At 38.2% G+C, this 16,684-nt stretch overlaps 1 protein-coding gene across 1 annotated transcript in view; it reads right to left on the reverse strand.

The window, feature by feature from the left end:
* The window catches only part of slc51a (solute carrier family 51 member A), a 32,971-nt gene that overhangs the window by 12,542 nt on the left and 3,745 nt on the right, over window positions 1-16,684 (reverse strand). The window contains exons 2-6 of the mRNA XM_069890193.1: window positions 16,520-16,674; window positions 6,205-6,278; window positions 4,589-4,747; window positions 3,291-3,402; window positions 1,608-1,754 (exon numbers count right to left, since the gene is read on the reverse strand). Coding sequence (XP_069746294.1) covers window positions 1,608-1,754; window positions 3,291-3,402; window positions 4,589-4,747; window positions 6,205-6,278; window positions 16,520-16,674 — 647 coding nt within the window. The remainder of the gene's footprint in view (window positions 1-1,607; window positions 1,755-3,290; window positions 3,403-4,588; window positions 4,748-6,204; window positions 6,279-16,519; window positions 16,675-16,684) is intronic.

A 16,684-nucleotide genomic window follows, 5' to 3' on the forward strand; every position in this document is an offset into this window, starting at 1 on the left:
GCCCAGCAGCAGAAGGAGATACCAGCCTACCGCATTGCAGTCTCAGGCTACAGTTTCAGGCCATCTGAACCACACTTCTCTGTGACTTGTCCACCAGCCGACCTAGACCCATCGTTCCCACTGCATGAAGATGTCGCATCTTCAATGTGCTACATGGGTTAGCCCACCCATTCATCCAGGCGAAAATTCAACTGGTTGCACACAGGTTCATGTGGCATGGCCTGTGTAAACAGGTTGGCCATTGGGCCAAAACTTGCCTACACTGTCAGACATCCAAGGTGTAGAGGCATGTGAAAGACCCTCTTCAATCCTTCCCAATGACATGCAGAAAATTTGACCACATCCACGTGGACACGGCCAAGCCTCTGCCGGTTTCCAGAGGTGCCACATACCTGTTCACATTGGTGGACAGGTTCACTAGATGGCCAGAATCTGTCCTGCTCTCGGACACTTCCACGACATCCTTTGCCAGGACCCTCCTCACCAAATGGATAGTCTGTTTCGGTCTTCCTTCCAATATCACATCAGACAGGGGGCACAGTTCACATTTGGCCTATGGGCAGAGCTGGCACAGCTCCTTGGGACCCAGTTACATCACACCACAACCTACTACCCACAGTCTAACAGCTTAGTGGAAAGATTTCATTGGCATTTGAAGGCGGCCTTTATGGGGTGCCTTCAAGGTCCGAATTGGGTAGATGAGCTGTGAGCTGCCTTGGGTGCTCCTTGGCATCCACACAGCGCGAAAGGAGGATTTGGCCATGTCCTCCACTGAGCTTGTCTATGGGACCCCACTGACAGTTCTGGGAGTTTGTGCCAGCGGCTTGCAGCTAGGAGGAAACACCTATGGCCCTGCTAATGCGACCGCAAGAAGGTGGGCACCCTGGCCCCTGCACCAACCTTGCGCCATTGTCCAGTTCCATCCTATATCCCGGAGAATCTCGAAGACTGCAAATACTTCTTCATAAGGAGAGGCACGCACCAGACGCCCCTTCAACACCCATGCGAGGGTCCATACAAGGTGTTTCAACACAACAGGACTATGTGCCTTTTTGACATTGTGGGTAGGCAGGAAATGTTCACGATTGACCACCTCAAACCATCACACCTTGACCTTGACCAACCAGTAACTGTTCCAGCCCCGCAGTGGAGAAGTCAGCCTCCGAAATGTACGAACTGTTGATGGACTGTGAACTTGGCATCTTCAAAAACTGGTTCTGGGTGGGCAGAGAAGGGGGGAACGTGATGTAACAAGTGAACCGGGCCATGGAGGTGCAGGCTCACACTGGGCTGACATCACAATGGTCCTGGTGGGAGGGGCCAGAAAGGATCATGGGAGTGGTGCTGATAAGCTTTCAGAGATTTCCAGTAAAGTCAATTGGTTGGTTGAACTCACTCACAGCTTTTGCGTGGTTTTTTTCTTTCGTTCACTGCACAGCGCGCCGACCGTACAAGCTTCAATTTTATTTGTTCCTTTCATTGAGCCAGTATATATTTCATGCTCAGAGACATTCAAATTGTCTTGTTAACTCGAGTTTGTTCTTTTTCTTTAGAAATGAGAAATAGACAATAGTTACTGAAGAACCACAGGGAGAGTCCATTCATACCTGATAAAGGGTGAATTTGGGGATTATCTTCTGATTTTTAAGTTCACCTTTGACTTTGTTGAAAACAATTCCAATTGGCCACAATGCGATGATTGTAGAGACACCAAGGAATGTATTAATCCATATCGCAGGTCCACTCGGTGTAAACTGTGAAATAATAGAATATATGCTGTGATGCAAAGTAAAAATATTTCTGTCTGTTGTCAGTTCCATACCATAGATGGACTAATAATCAAATGCACTTAATCAAAGTAAAAAGGGTTGTGCAGCCTGGATAAATGAGCCAGAAATAATAGTTAAACATAGAAACATAGAAGATAGGAGCAGGAGTAGGTCATTCGACCCTTCGAGCCTGCTCTGCCATTCAACGAGATCATGGCTGATCTTAAAGTTCAGTACCCCGTCCCCGCCTTCTCTCCGTAACCTTTAATACCCTTATACTGAAGAAATAGATCTAATTCCCTCTTAAATAGATTTAATGAACCTGCCTCTACTGCCCTCTGTTTCAATGAATTCCACAGATTCACCACCATCTGGGTCAAGAAATTCCTCCTCATCTCGGTCCTAAATGGTTTGCCTATTATCCTCAAACCATGGCCCCGGGTTCTGGATTTTCCCATCCTTGGAAACATCCCATCTGCATCCATTCTGTCCAGTCCTGCCAGAATTTTATATGTCTCTATGAGATCCCCTCTCAATCTTCTAAACTCCAGCGAGTACAATCCCAATTTGCGCAATCTTTCCTCCTAAGTCATTCCTGCCATTCCAGGTATCAGCCTGGTGAATCGCCTCTGCACTCCCTCCATTGCAAGAACATCCTTCCTTAGATCAGGTGACCAAAACTGCACACAATACTCCAGGTGGGGTCTCACCAAGGCCCTGTACAGCAGCAGTAAGGTATCCTTGTTCCTATACTCAAACCGTCTTGATATGAAGGCCAACATACCATTTGCCTTTTTAACCGCCTGCTGTACCTGCATGCTCGCCTTCAGTGACTGGTGTACAAGTACCCCATGGTCTCTCTGCACTTCCCCATCTCTTAATCTATTGCCATTCAAATAGTAATCCCATCAAGTCAGCTTGGAAATTTAAACACAGATAATTTAATAAAATTTAAAGTAAAACAAATATGATGTGAATAATGGTTATCTGAAACTGTTTATCTTTACATTTAGTATCTTTTAAATCAGTGAATCTCTTGTCATTACCTTTTCTGATCCAAATTAACTGCCTTCTCCAATCACAGAGCAAACCATCACATTTAGGGTCACTTCAGGATGGATGATAAATACTGTAAATGACATCAACTTTCAATGAAAGAAGTCTTCCCTCCACCTTCCTTATGGGATTTTACACGGCTTTCGCTTGCCATTTTGTGTGGAGCCAATACATGTCTGAGCACTTCTGGTAATCATGTGACAACATTTCAGAATGGGAGCAGATATTTACAATTCTAAGTTAAATATTCAGTAAACTCAAATCACTTCATGCGATTAACTTATAATGTCTTTATTCTCACTGTTCATCAATTATGTCAAGAAATGTGGAAATAACTTCATCAACACAGAAAAAACTTTGTAAATTGTGTTGCTTAACTAGCAGGTAAGAAATAGAGGACTACCAACTTAAAATATGTCAATAAACCAGCTAATTCTTTATAAATTAGGTGAAATAATTACGCACATCATCAAGACTAAACGTTCCGTTCACCCAAAGGACCAGTGTGAAGATCATCAGAACTGGACGCAAGAAAGCCAGCTGAAATGTTCCCAGTTTCAGCAAGAACATCATGCGTCTGAAAGCAGAGAAGCAGATATTACACATCAAAAAGTGCCAAAAATAAAATTAATCTAAAAATAAAACCTCAATTTGTGTTTCTATTTGCATTTTTACATTATGGTACAAGTTGGCCATGTTGGGGAGTGCTCAAGGATGTTTATGTTGTTAATGGGTTAGATCTCCTCCTAACCCCAAGAGAGTTTTCTGCTGCTTCTGGTGAAGTCCCAGGCATACTCTTCTACTGGGAGGCTCACCACCAGACTACTGGTGTGGCTGAGTGAAATGCGAGCACTCTCTTTGTGCAAGTGGCTGGCTGTACTCCTGGAAAAGTCTAGATAGCTAATGAGCCCCTGTCCCTGGCAAACCTGGTGTCAAAGCTCTCACTGAGACGAAATGTTTCTGATGCAGCTAATCTTCATAAATACTTCAAAACATCTAGGAAATATTTTTTTTAAATTTTCTGTAAATACAAAAGACAAGATGGTCGTGTATTTAAGCATTAACTTTGGCACATATGGGATGATTTGGACTAAAGGGTTCATTCTGTGCTGTACAAAAGCTAACTCTTTTTGGCCTTGAGCACACAACTTAAAGTTTGGATTTTGATGCTTGAATGATATTAAGGCATCTCTTCAGTTGAATCTATGGAACAGACTCAAGATTAGAGAGATAGGGTTACTGTAGCGGTTGTGAAAAACTATTACAGGATCAGCGACTTGGATTTAAATCTGCTGCTGTCTGTATGGGTTTCCTCCAGGAGCTCCGGTCTCCTCCCACATTCCAAAGACATATGGGGTTAGAAAATTAATTGGTTACATGGCTGTATTTGGGTGGCACAGGCTCATGAGCAGGAAGGTCCTGTTATTGAGCTGTGTCTCCAAATTAAAATTAAAAAGAAAGATTATAGGAATAAAGGTAAGATTGTAGTTAATATTTGAATGGACAAGGTTGATGCCAACTAAACACATTCCAAGCAGGAACCAAACACAACAGAACATTAGAGACAAAATTTGGACCCATCATTGTGGGGTGGATCATTGCACAGATTCCAAACTAAACTGAACAAACATCTGGAGCTCAGCCATCCAAATATTTTGTGCCCTGTGGCTTTGATAACTCAGAATGCATCGCATGTTCCATAAAAGGACAAACAATAGACCATGGTGTGAGAGCTTCATCTTCAATTAAATCTCAAAACTTGCCTTGAAATCGTTCCAAAAGGCAAACATAGACAGCAACAACAGCAAGGTGCTGTACTGATCTTCACAGGAGTATTTTTAAAATGTCTCAGGAATGATTCATCACCTCCAAATTCTTCTATCATCATCCGCTGGAACTTATGGATGACAATGGCAAAGTATCTAAAAGCACAAGAACAAAAGTAACCAAGAAGTTTATTTCCCAAAATAGTTGCTGCACAATTTAAGTTGGCCAATAAAATGCTTTCGTAACACACTCCTGATTATCCATGGAAGTTTACCTCTTTCTCTAAGCATTTCTCCATTTCGTGTTAGTTCTGAAGTCAGACTCTGTTGTGTTACTGACATTTGTCATGAAAGAAAACTTGGTTACTCATCTTGCAAAACTTCTGCAGTGAACATCTGTGTTCTTATAATCAGTTACAATAAATTGGGCACACTTTGGGAGGTTTATCCCCTCAATTTACATGACAAAATTGGTTCTAATATTTATGAAGATAATAAATTCTTCAATAAGATCGCAAAACCAGCATCATAGAAATCAAACCTATTAGCGAGACAATATGGTGAGCAAACATAAAGTGATGGGCTGCACTTGTATTTCCTCTACAACTTTGAGCTTTCACCCTCATTCATTCTATTGCCAAGTCATGGTGAGCAGAAGCTAAATAACACCACAGATAAGCAAGAAAGGAAACTGGAATAATGTTCCCCTGAGACCTACTATCCGGGATTTTTTAGTTTTGCTGGTCTATTCATGCAGAATAACATATCCATGAGAATAAATGCCCGATTGATTGGCAGAAATCCAACAAAATTTGAGAACAGCTGTGAATATCAGAAAATTACATTGATTCCTAAACTTGGAGGATTATTCTCAGCAAGAGATTCAGGAAAATAAAAATATGGTCTTATCTTTAACCCTATTCATTGTGACCACTGCCTCACAATCACAAAATTACCCATTTCAGATTAAGAATTACTACAATCTAATGCCATCAATGAAATAGATGGACTAGTCTGCCAGTCATCAAAATGAAAATAAAAATTTCTATAAAAGGAATTGTTTTATTTTCATTTCCACCTTCACTTTGGCCATTGCCAAAGACAATGTGTAGAGCTCGTCGAAAGAATCAAAGACTTGTTGATCCAAACCAAGGCTTTTATTAGCAAAAGACCAAGGTGGCTGACCAGTCTGGAATGATCTGACCTGGCTAGGGACACAACCCTTTAAAGCCCAGACAGTAGGCGTGGCTTAGCTCTCAGCCAATCGCTGTAAGCGATACTGTAACTATATGCACTATATACATTGTTGATAGATCTGTACTATCACACAATGGTTATGCATTTAATGGTGGTTGTCATCTTTAATTTTTTTTGTTGTTTTGCACTTTAACCATCGCATTATTAGGGCTGTGAGGAAACACCTTTCAATGGCATCAAAGTAATATTTCTGTAAAAAGAAACCAGGACTTCCAACTGGATAGCTACTTTGGTACATAATTTTGTTCCTGCTTTGCAAAATGCAAACTTTAAAATTTAATGTGTTTCAGGATCTTTAAAAATAACGTCTTAATTAGAAATTGATAGTTTAATGAAAGATGAATAAAAATACATACACTGCTGTTGTTAAATCAGTGATCATTGATGCTAAAGGAACCCACATGCCAATACAAGAAGTGGATGCTATCACCTGAAATAAAGAGATGAACATCTGTAATGTTGAAATGTCCCAAAAATTAACTCTTCAAATTATTCCAAGGTGACTGGAATCTGAGGCTGCAGTCTCGGTTTTTTTACATACAGGTTCTGTTTTTACATGTATTTTGTCCAGGAGTCAGAAAAAATGAAGAAAAAAACCCACCGATATTGTAACTATAACTCCACAATGTTGTAACAAATGCTATAAAAGCACATTAAAGTTATCAGAAAGAACAATGACCAAATGCAGAGAGCAAAGGAGGAACTAGAATTGCTCATCACAAAACCATCCTCAGAGCTTCGAATGCATTAATATTAGGCGAATTGTTCATTTGTAGCAGTCTCCATAAATCAGTTGTTTGCAACCCAGGGACAACCTGCAAGCAGTAAGCCCTGGAGGTGAAACTCCTCCACCACGGTGACAGTGAACCGTCACAATTCTCTACCCATGGAGGCCCAATTGCTGAGTTTATTCAAAACAGAAATAAGGATCAAATATAAAATGATGCAAAGATAAAAGATCAACCTTGATCTCGTTGAATAACAGATCAGAGCGGTGGGGACTATTCCTGCTTCCATTTTAAAGAACTGCAGGAAATTTAATCATGTTTAGCATTTACATTGTAATCTAAAATAAAATTTTGCGAACCCTTGTGAAAGATCACAAAGTTAGAAGATCCTGAAATTAGACCACAAAGTAAATATAAATATTTAAGGAATCTGCTTACTATATTTGAAACTGTTTGAAGCAGATGTTTTAACACTATCCATAAAAGCTGTTGAAAGTGTAAGGGTGCTGTGGTGGAAAATAGCATCCCAAGTTCTGTCTCACCACCACGCACCCTTTGGCAGGTCAAATTCCAAAGGATTGCTTCACAATTTTGAAGGTCACTGGTAATCAGTGACTTCTAAGAACTGTTGAAAATAATTTCAATAACTAAAATATTAATTTTTAAATCCTATGCACTCAAAAGCCCATTAATTGAAAAATATATCACAAAATTTAAAAAAACAAGGTGCAATTCACTAATGTGCTGGAGAAATTCAGCAGGTCACGCAGCATCCATAAGAAGTAAAGAGTCACCAGCATTTCAGCCTGGGCCCTTTGTCAGGTGTAAGAAAAAAACCAGGCAGATGCCTCCCCTCCCCACAATTTTATTCAGGGCCTCCCTGTGTTTTGCTCATACCTTTATGAAGGCCTCAGGCTCAAAACATTGGTTATGTATTTTTTTTTACCTATCCATATTTGTTTATCTAGCATTTTATTTCTTAAAAATAATTCTGGATAGAGACCAAGTAAGTTGCATTATACAATCTTCTGGTCATGACACAGAGTAATTTCTGTCTAACTTGATGATATGATCTAAAACAACCATAATTAAACCTGTATATAACCAGTTATCTAAAAAAAAAAGCAATAAAAAAACTAAAACTAAATCAAGGTAACCCTATGGAAAAGAATGTAAAGATATGGACCAAATAGTGACCTAGACAGAGAATCACCCCAAGCATCTGGTCTTCCAATCATGGTAGTATTCGATGAATGGGCCCTTCAAATCTTTTCAAATTAAAACTTTTTATTTGAGGAAACTTTGCCTCTTTTAAACAACTGTCAGCTAAATCTAATCTTTCTAATAGATATTTTTTTAGATAGTTACAATTAGGCATTTTGTTCATTCAAAACTACATGATTCTCGTCAAATCGCAAATTGAAATATTCTTGATGTATTTTCTTTAATTGACAGTTTGTTCATGGTGGATTAATATCATGTATTTATAACAATTTGTTTGATTTAAGATCAGCCTCAATGGCTGGGATTAAGAATGATTGGGAACATGATCTAAATATAATATTCTCAGATGATTAATGATTCTTCATCTTATTCAAGGCATTGCTTATTACAATTTAAAGTGGTAGGTACACAAGTCCAAACTTAAATTATCTAATTTTTATGGTGATGTTGATCTACTATGTGAGAAATGCAAAATTTTTGAAGCTTATTGATCTATATGTTTTGGGAGTGTCCTAATTTATGTAGATTTTGGGAAAACATTTTTCAAACTTTATCAATTTTTAATATCAAAATAGAACCGTTGCCTTGCTTGGGTTTCCTCGTGAACTGGATATACCTATGTCTGCAACTCAGGAGAAAGTTTCACCTTTTATTATGTTGTGCAAGTTTAATGAAATGGAAAGATGAATCTTCACCTTCTCATACACAGTGGTTACATGATGTAATGTTCTGTTTACACTTGGAGAAAATTAGATATAACATTAAAGATAGAAAGTTTCAATTTGATTATATATCTTTATCTTTGCTACAAAAGGAATCTGCGTGATGCTGAGTTTCTCCAGCACATGCACCTAAATAAAAGAGGTGGCAGAGGAGGGAGGGGACTGAGAAGAAGCATTTGGTAACAAGTAGGAGGTGGGTCCAGATGGGAGGGCAGAGGAGATTTTTTTTTTTGAGGTTTTACACTTTGATTTTTTTTAAATTTTTTTTATTTTTCACACCATAAATCACATTAACCATGATACACACTTTTTCCTTTTCACACATATACAGTGCCATTTTCTCCCCCCCTCCCTCCTCCCATCCCACCCTCCCTACCTCCCCCCTCCCGTCCATTTAAGGTACAAAATCTAGGATACATTAAACCAGTCAGACAATGTTGTCATTCAATAAAAATACACCAGAAATTCCACTGAGTCCATTCTTTTCATTTCCTTTTCCTTCCGTTAACTTAGGTAGTGATTGTCCCCGGTAGGTTTTCGCTATTGTATTTCATGTAAGGCTCCCATATTTGTTCGAATATTTCAAAATTATTTCTTAAACTATATGTTATTTTTTCTAATGGAATACATTTATTCATTTCTATATACCATTGTTGTATTTTCAAATTATCTTCCAAATTCTTTGTTTTTTATGTTACTTCGGAGAAAGATCTCTGGATTCTTTGGTATATTGTTTTCTGTTATTTTATTTAATATCTGATTGAGATCTTCCCAAAATTTTTCTACTTTCTCACATGTCCAGATTGCATGAATTGTTGTTCCCATTTCTTTTTTACATCGAAAACATCTATCAGATACTGTTGGGTCCCATTTATTTAACTTTTGAGGTGTAATGTATAGCCTGTGTATCCAGTTATATTGTATCATACGTAACCTCATATTTATTGTATTTCTCATCGATCCAGAGCATAACTTCTCCCATGTTTCCTTTTTTATCTTTATATTTAAATCTTGTTCCCATTTTTGTTTAGTTTTACCATTTGTTTCCTCATTCTCCTTTTCTTGCAGTTTAATATACATATTTGTTATAAATCTTTTGATTATCATTGTATCTGTAATCACATATTCAAAGTTACTTCCCTCTGGCAAACTCAAACTGCTTCCTAATTTATCCTTCAAGTAGGATCTCAATTGGTAATATGCCAGCGCTGTATCTTGAGTTATATTGTATTTATCTTTCATTTGTTCAAAGGATAAGAATCTACTTCCTGAAAAACAATTTTCTATTCTTTTAATCCCTTTTTTCTCCCATTCTCTAAAGGAAAGGTTATCTATTGTAAAAGGGAGTAACTTGTTTTGCGTCAATATTAGTTTTGGTAATTGATAATTTGTTTTATTTCTTTCTACATGAATCTTCTTCCAAATATTGAGTAGATGATGTAATACTGGAGTACTTCTATGTTGTATCAATTTTTCATCCCATTTATATAATATGTGTTCAGGTATCTTTTCCCCTATTTTATCTAATTCTAATCTAGTCCAATCTGGCTTTTCCCTTGTTTGATAAAAATCTGATAGGTATCTTAATTGTGCGGCTCTATAATAATTTTTAAAGTTTGGCAGTTGTAAGCCTCCTTGTTTATACCATTCTGTTAATTTATCTAGTGCTATCCTCAGTTTCCCCCCTTTCCATAAAAATTTCCTTATTATTTTCTTTAACTCCTTGAATAATTTCTCTGTCAGTTGTATTGGCAATGCCTGAAATAGGTATAATATCCTTGGAAAAATGTTCATTTTAATACAGTTTATCCTTCCTATTAGTGTTAGTGGTAAATCTTTCCAATGCTCTAAATCGTCCTGTAATTTTTTCATTAGTGGATAATAATTGAGTTTATATAGTTGGCCGAGATTTTTGTTTATTTGTACACCTAGGTATCTTATTGCTAGCATTTGCCATCTAAATGGTGATTCCTTCTTAAATTTTGAGAAATCCGCATTATTCATAGGCATTGCTTCACTTTTATTTATGTTGATCTTGTAACCCGACACTTCTCCATATTCCTTCAATTTCTTATATAATTCTTTTATTGATAGTTCTGGTTCTGTTAAGTATACTATAACATCATCCGGAAATAAACTGATTTTATATTCTTTGTCTTTTATTTTTATCCCTTTTATATTATTTTCTGTTCTTATCAATTCTGCTAGTGGTTCTATAGCTAACGCAAACAATAAAGGTGATAGTGGGCATCCCTGCCATGTTGATCTGCTTAAGTTAAATTGCTTTGATACATGTCCATTTACTGTCACTTTCGCTAATGGTCCCTTATATAATGCTTTAATCCAATTAATATACTTCTCCGGTAAACTGAATTTTTGCAATACTTTGAACAAATAATTCCATTCTACTCTGTCAAAGGCCTTCTCTGCGTCTAAAGTAACTGCTACTGTTGGTGCTTTATTCCCTTCTACTGCATGAATTAAGTTAATAAATTTACAAATATTGTCTGTTGTGCATCTTTTTTTGATAAATCCAGTTTGGTCTAGATTTACCATTTTCGGTACATACTCTGCTAATCTGTTTGCTAATAATTTAGCTATTATCTTATAATCTGTGTTAAGTAAAGATATTGGTCTATATTGGTGTGAGTGGATCTTTCCCTTGCTTTAGTATTATTGTAATTATTGCTGTTTTACATGAATCTGGTAAGCTTTGTGTTTTATCAATCTGGTTGATTACTTCCAGGAGGGGCGGAATTAATAAGTCTTTAAATGTTTTATAGAATTCTATTGGGAATCCATCCTCTCCTGGTGTCTTATTATTTGGTAATTTTTTTTATTATCTCTTGTATTTCTACTATTCCAAATGGCTCTGTTAATTTATTTTGTTCCTCTATTTGTAGTTTTGGTAGTTCAATTTTAGTTAGAAATTCATCTATTTTCCCTTCTTTCCCTTCGTTTTCAGTTCGGTATAATTGTTCATAGAATTCTCTAAAGTTTTCCTTAATTTCTTTTGGATTATATGTAATTTGTTTGTCTTTTTTCCTTGATGCCAATACCATTTTCTTAGCTTGTTCTGTCTTAAGCTGCCATGCTAGGATTTTGTGCATTTTTTCACCTAGTTCATAATATTTCTGTTTTGTCTTCATTATATTCTTCTCCACCTTATATGTTTGTAGTGTTTCATATTTTATTTTTTTATCCACCAATTCTCTTCTTTTAGTTGTATCTTCCTTCATTGCTAATTCTTTTTCTATATTTACTATTTCCCTTTCCAACTGCTCTGTTTCCTGATTATAGTCCTTTTTCATCTTGGTTACATAACTTATTATTTGCCCTCTAATGAATGCTTTCATTGCATCCCATAGTATAAACTTATCTTTCACTGATTTCGTATTTATTTCAAAATACATTTTAATTTGTTTTTCAATAAATTCTCTAAAATCCTGCCTTTTAAGTAACATGGGGTTTAATCTCCATCTATACATTCTTGGAGGCATGTCCTCTAACTTTACTGTCAATATTAAGGGTGAATGGTCCGATAGTATTCTAGCTTTATATTCTGTTTTTCTTACTCTATCTTGCATATGAGCTGATAACAAAAATAGGTCTATTCTTGAGTATGTTTTATGTCTAGCCAAGTAATATGAATATTCCTTTTCCTTTGGGTGTTGTTTCCTCCATATATCCAAAAGTTGCATTTCTTCCATCGATTTAATTATAAATTTGGTTACTTTGTTCTTTCTGTTAATTTTTTTCCCAGTTTTGTCCATATTTGAATCCAAATTCAGGTTGAAATCCCCTCCTATTAATATGTTCCCTTGCGTATCTGCTATCTTCAAAAAGATATCTTGCATAAACTTTTGATCTTCTTCGTTAGGTGAATATACATTGAGTAGATTCCAAAACTCCGAATATATCTGACATTTTATCATTACATATCTCCCTGCTGGATCTATTATTTCCTCTTCTATTTTAAATGGCACATTTTTACTAATTAATATAGCTACTCCTCTTGCTTTTGAATTATACGATGCTGCTGTTACGTGTCCTACCCAATCTGTCTTTAACTTCTTGTGCTCCAATTCAGTTAAATGTGTTTCTTGCACAAATGCTATATCAATTTTTTCTTTTTTTCAGTAAATTTAGCAGTTTCTTCCTTTTAATTTGGTTATGTATTCCATTAATATTTAAAGTCATATAGTTCAACGTAGCCATTTTATACTTTGTTTATCTTCCCCTTCCGTTTCTCCATCATTACCTTTCCTTCTTATCCATTTCTGTTTTCTTGTTTTGAACCCTTTATAAGACAACATTCCTAAAACATCAAACATTTTCCTTATTCTCCTATTTAAAACTTCTTTAGCCCCAATCTCCCCTTCCCCTCCTGAGTTGTCCTTTATCCCTTGTCGGACAACCACATCTCCCCTCTCCAATGCAAATTCACTCGCAAGCGTCAGCTGATTTTGCAGTGACCGTAACTCCTCCCCACCCAGCCCCCCCAGAAAAGATTTCACTTTTCATATGTAACAAATGTCACTCTTTTAATTCCCTCCTTATTCCCTCTATTCCATTTCCTTCCCTTATTAATTCTTGTCTATACTATCTATATTTTCCTCTAAATACGGATACATTCATGTATCTTCTTTGGCTTGGCTTCGCGGACGAAGATTTATGGAGGGGGTAAAAAGTCCACGTCAGCTGCAGGCTCGTTTGTGGCTGACAAGTCCGATGCGGGACAGGCAGACACGATTGCAGCGGTTGCAAGGGAAAATTTGTTGGTTGGGGTTGGGTGTTGGGTTTTTCCTCCTTTGCCTTTTGTCAGTGAGGTGGGCTCTGCGGTCTTCTTCAAAGGAGGTTGCTGCCCGCCAAACTGTGAGGCGCCAAGATGCACGGTTTGAGGCGTTATCAGCCCACTGGCGGTGGTCAATGTGGTAGGCACCAAGAGATTTCTTTAGGCAGTCCTTGTACCTTTTCTTTGGTGCACCTCTGTCACGGTGGCCAGTGGAGAGCTCGCCATATAACACGATCTTGGGAAGGCGATGGTCCTCCATTCTGGAGACGTGACCCATCCAGCGCAGCTGGATCTTCAGCAGCGTGGACTCGATGCTGTCGCACATGTATGCACATTATACATATACACACATATACCTCTTTACCCACATACATATAAATTGTGGTCATTTTTACTCTTATTACATGTCTTCATCTCTCTGTTTGTTTTTACGTGATGGAGTAGTGGCCGGACGGTGAACTCCAGCCCTCTCCAGAAAAGTCGGAAAAAACAAAGGAAAACACAAAGGCACAAAATAAAAATTAAAATAAAGTGAGTATAAAGGTGGAAAGAAGATGGCGACGAAAAAAGGAAAATCGAAACCAACGGTAAGAAGAGAGGAAGAGAAGACAACGGAAGAAGAAGGAGAAGGCCTTACCTGTTCGAAGAGGCCCGCGGTGGAGAGAGAAACACGCTCCCTCAGGTCGGTAGAAAGTGGACTACAAAAATGGCTCGCTGAGCCGAGTAAAAGTGCGCAACCGCGCATGCAAAAAAACACACCGACGGGAGGGGTGACCAGTTGGGGAGTTGGAATAGTTTTTTTCCATAAGATCGTTTTCGCTGTATTGAACTCCTTCCTCTTCTTCAGGAGTTCAAAACTTATGTGTCTTTTTAGTTCGCAGTCTTTTGTACTCTCGTTACACGTCTTCATCTCTCAGTCTATTTTGTAATTGTTCTGCAAATTTTCGTGCTTCCTCTGGATCCGAGAATAGTCTGTTTTGCTGTCCTGGAATAAATATTTTCAATACCGCTGGATGCTTTAGTATAAATTTATACCCTTTCTTCCATAAAATCGCCTTTGCTGTATTGAACTCCTTTCTCTTCTTCAGGAGTTCAAAACTTATATCTGAATAAATGAAAATTTTTCGCCCTTTGTACTCCAGTGGCTTGTTGCCCTCTCTTACTTTTTCCATTGTTTTCTCCAGTACCTTTTCTCTTGTAGTATATCTTAGGAATTTTACTAAAATAGATCTTGGCTTTTGTTGTGGTTGTGGTTTAAAGGCCAATGCTCTATGTGCCCTTTCTATTTCCATTTCTTGCTGTAGTTCTGGACATCCTAGGATCCTAGGAATCCAATCTTTTATAAACTCTCTCATATTCTTGCCTTCTTCATCTTCCTTAAGGCCCACTATCTTTATGTTATTTCTTCTGTTATAATTTTCCATTATATCTATTTTCTGAGCTAACAGTTCTTGTGTCTCTATAACTTTTTTATTAGATTCCTCTAATTTATTTTTTAAGTCCTCTACCTCCATTTCTACTGCTGCTTCTCGTTCTTCCACCTTGTCCATTCTTTTTCCCATTTCTGATAAGGTCATATCTATTTTATTCATTTTCTCTTCTGTATTGTTTATTCTTCTTCTTAAATCATTAAATTCTTGCGCTTGCCATTCTGTAAATGACTCCATGTATTCTTTAATAAGAGAAAGTATATCCTTTGTCTTGCCTTTCCCTTCTTCTTCTATTTCACTGTACTCTTCCTCTTCTTCTTCCTCTGGGTTGGCCATCTGTTGTTTCTTTGTTGTCCTTTTCTTCTCTTCTTTCTTGTTTTCGTTGTCTTCTATGTTCTCCTCTTGCTGCAGCTGTTCTGCAGCTGTCATTGCCGGCTGTGGAGATCGACTCCCCAACTGGTCACCCCTCCCGTCGGTGTGTTTTTTTGCATGCGCGGTTGCACACTTTTACTCGGCTCAGCGAGCCATTTTTGTAGTCCACTTTCTACCGACCTGAGGGAGCGTGTTTCTCTCTCCACCGCGGGCCTCTTCGAACAGGTAAGGCCTTCTCCTTCTTCTTCCGTTGTCTTCTCTTCCTCTCTTCTTACCGTTGGTTTCGATTTTCCTTTTTTCGTCGCCATCTTCTTTCCACCTTTATACTCACTTTATTTTAATTTTTATTTTGTGCCTTTGTGTTTTCCTTTGTTTTTTCCGACTTTTCTGGAGAGGGCTGGAGTTCACCGTCCGGCCACTACTCCATCACGTGACTCCTCCCCGGGCAGAGGAGAATTTGATGGGGGATGAGGGTAGCTCACTGTTTGAACAAATGGAAGTGGGGGAGAGGAGGAGCTGGAGGATAGGAAATAGAAACTCAGGGAGGGCCTTATCAGAAATCAATGTTAATGCCATCTGAGTGGTGGTCTCAATTTGGTAGCACACAAGGCCATGGATAGACGTGGAATTAAAATGGTTGGCCACTGAGTGGCCCTGCTGAGTTTTTAGAGCACACTTGAGTAATTGCACTCGACCCCAGCGACTGCAGATTTTTTAAAAACCAAAAGCAAGTTGCCCTTCTTTTTTGTACACAGATCAGCCATAAATTGGCTTGGCTGTACTAAAGACACCAACTATGGATGGCAAAAGGATAAAAGGTTTAGGCAGCTTCTCTGCACAGAACTACAGAGTGCCCCTGGGCTCAGTGACTGTTGGGGACAGAGCGGGATGCCAGACATGAACTCCCGCATGTTCCTTACTTGCATACAGCAGTGAACAGCCATGGTCGTGCGGAAGCCTGCTGTCACACATACTGCAGGGAAACCATTGCCTGGACACCACCACAATCCACCCGACTGCATTCAACCATTTGTCAGTTATTAAAACAGGATTCTGCATTATGCACAAACAATTTACAGGTAGTGCCCGACACGACCATAATTGGGTCCACCAAGTTGATCGGGCTGCCTCTGTAAACAGTTCTGTACTTTTAATACAAAATATGTACTTGTACAGTAGTTGTAGTAGAGATTATTTTTTAAAAAAAACGGTTGTTTGTGCAGGTAGATGTAACTCGCTTAGGTTGGAAGTTGAGGACTATCCGTATGTATTTCTGACTGAAAGTCCTCTGAAGAATTGAGATAAAATAAAATGGAAAAGGGAGATTTTTGGAAGCCTTCTGAGAAAAACTACTTCTGAAGAACAGAATTTTCCAGCTTGACGCTGTAAAAAGTACTTACGGGTGCTGCACCACTGACCCACATAATAGTCGCTCTCCTATTTGTCGAAGGGACTTTTCTCAACAGGTAGATAACTTCCTCGAAATACACAAGATTTGCAATGACAGCCATTAGAGTGAGAACACTGTATAAAATGATGGCAGGCAAATTCAGATCTGTGGGGAT

Source organism: Narcine bancroftii, chromosome 7, assembly GCF_036971445.1.
Source record: "Narcine bancroftii isolate sNarBan1 chromosome 7, sNarBan1.hap1, whole genome shotgun sequence".
Classification (NCBI taxonomy): Eukaryota; Metazoa; Chordata; class Chondrichthyes; order Torpediniformes; family Narcinidae; genus Narcine; species Narcine bancroftii.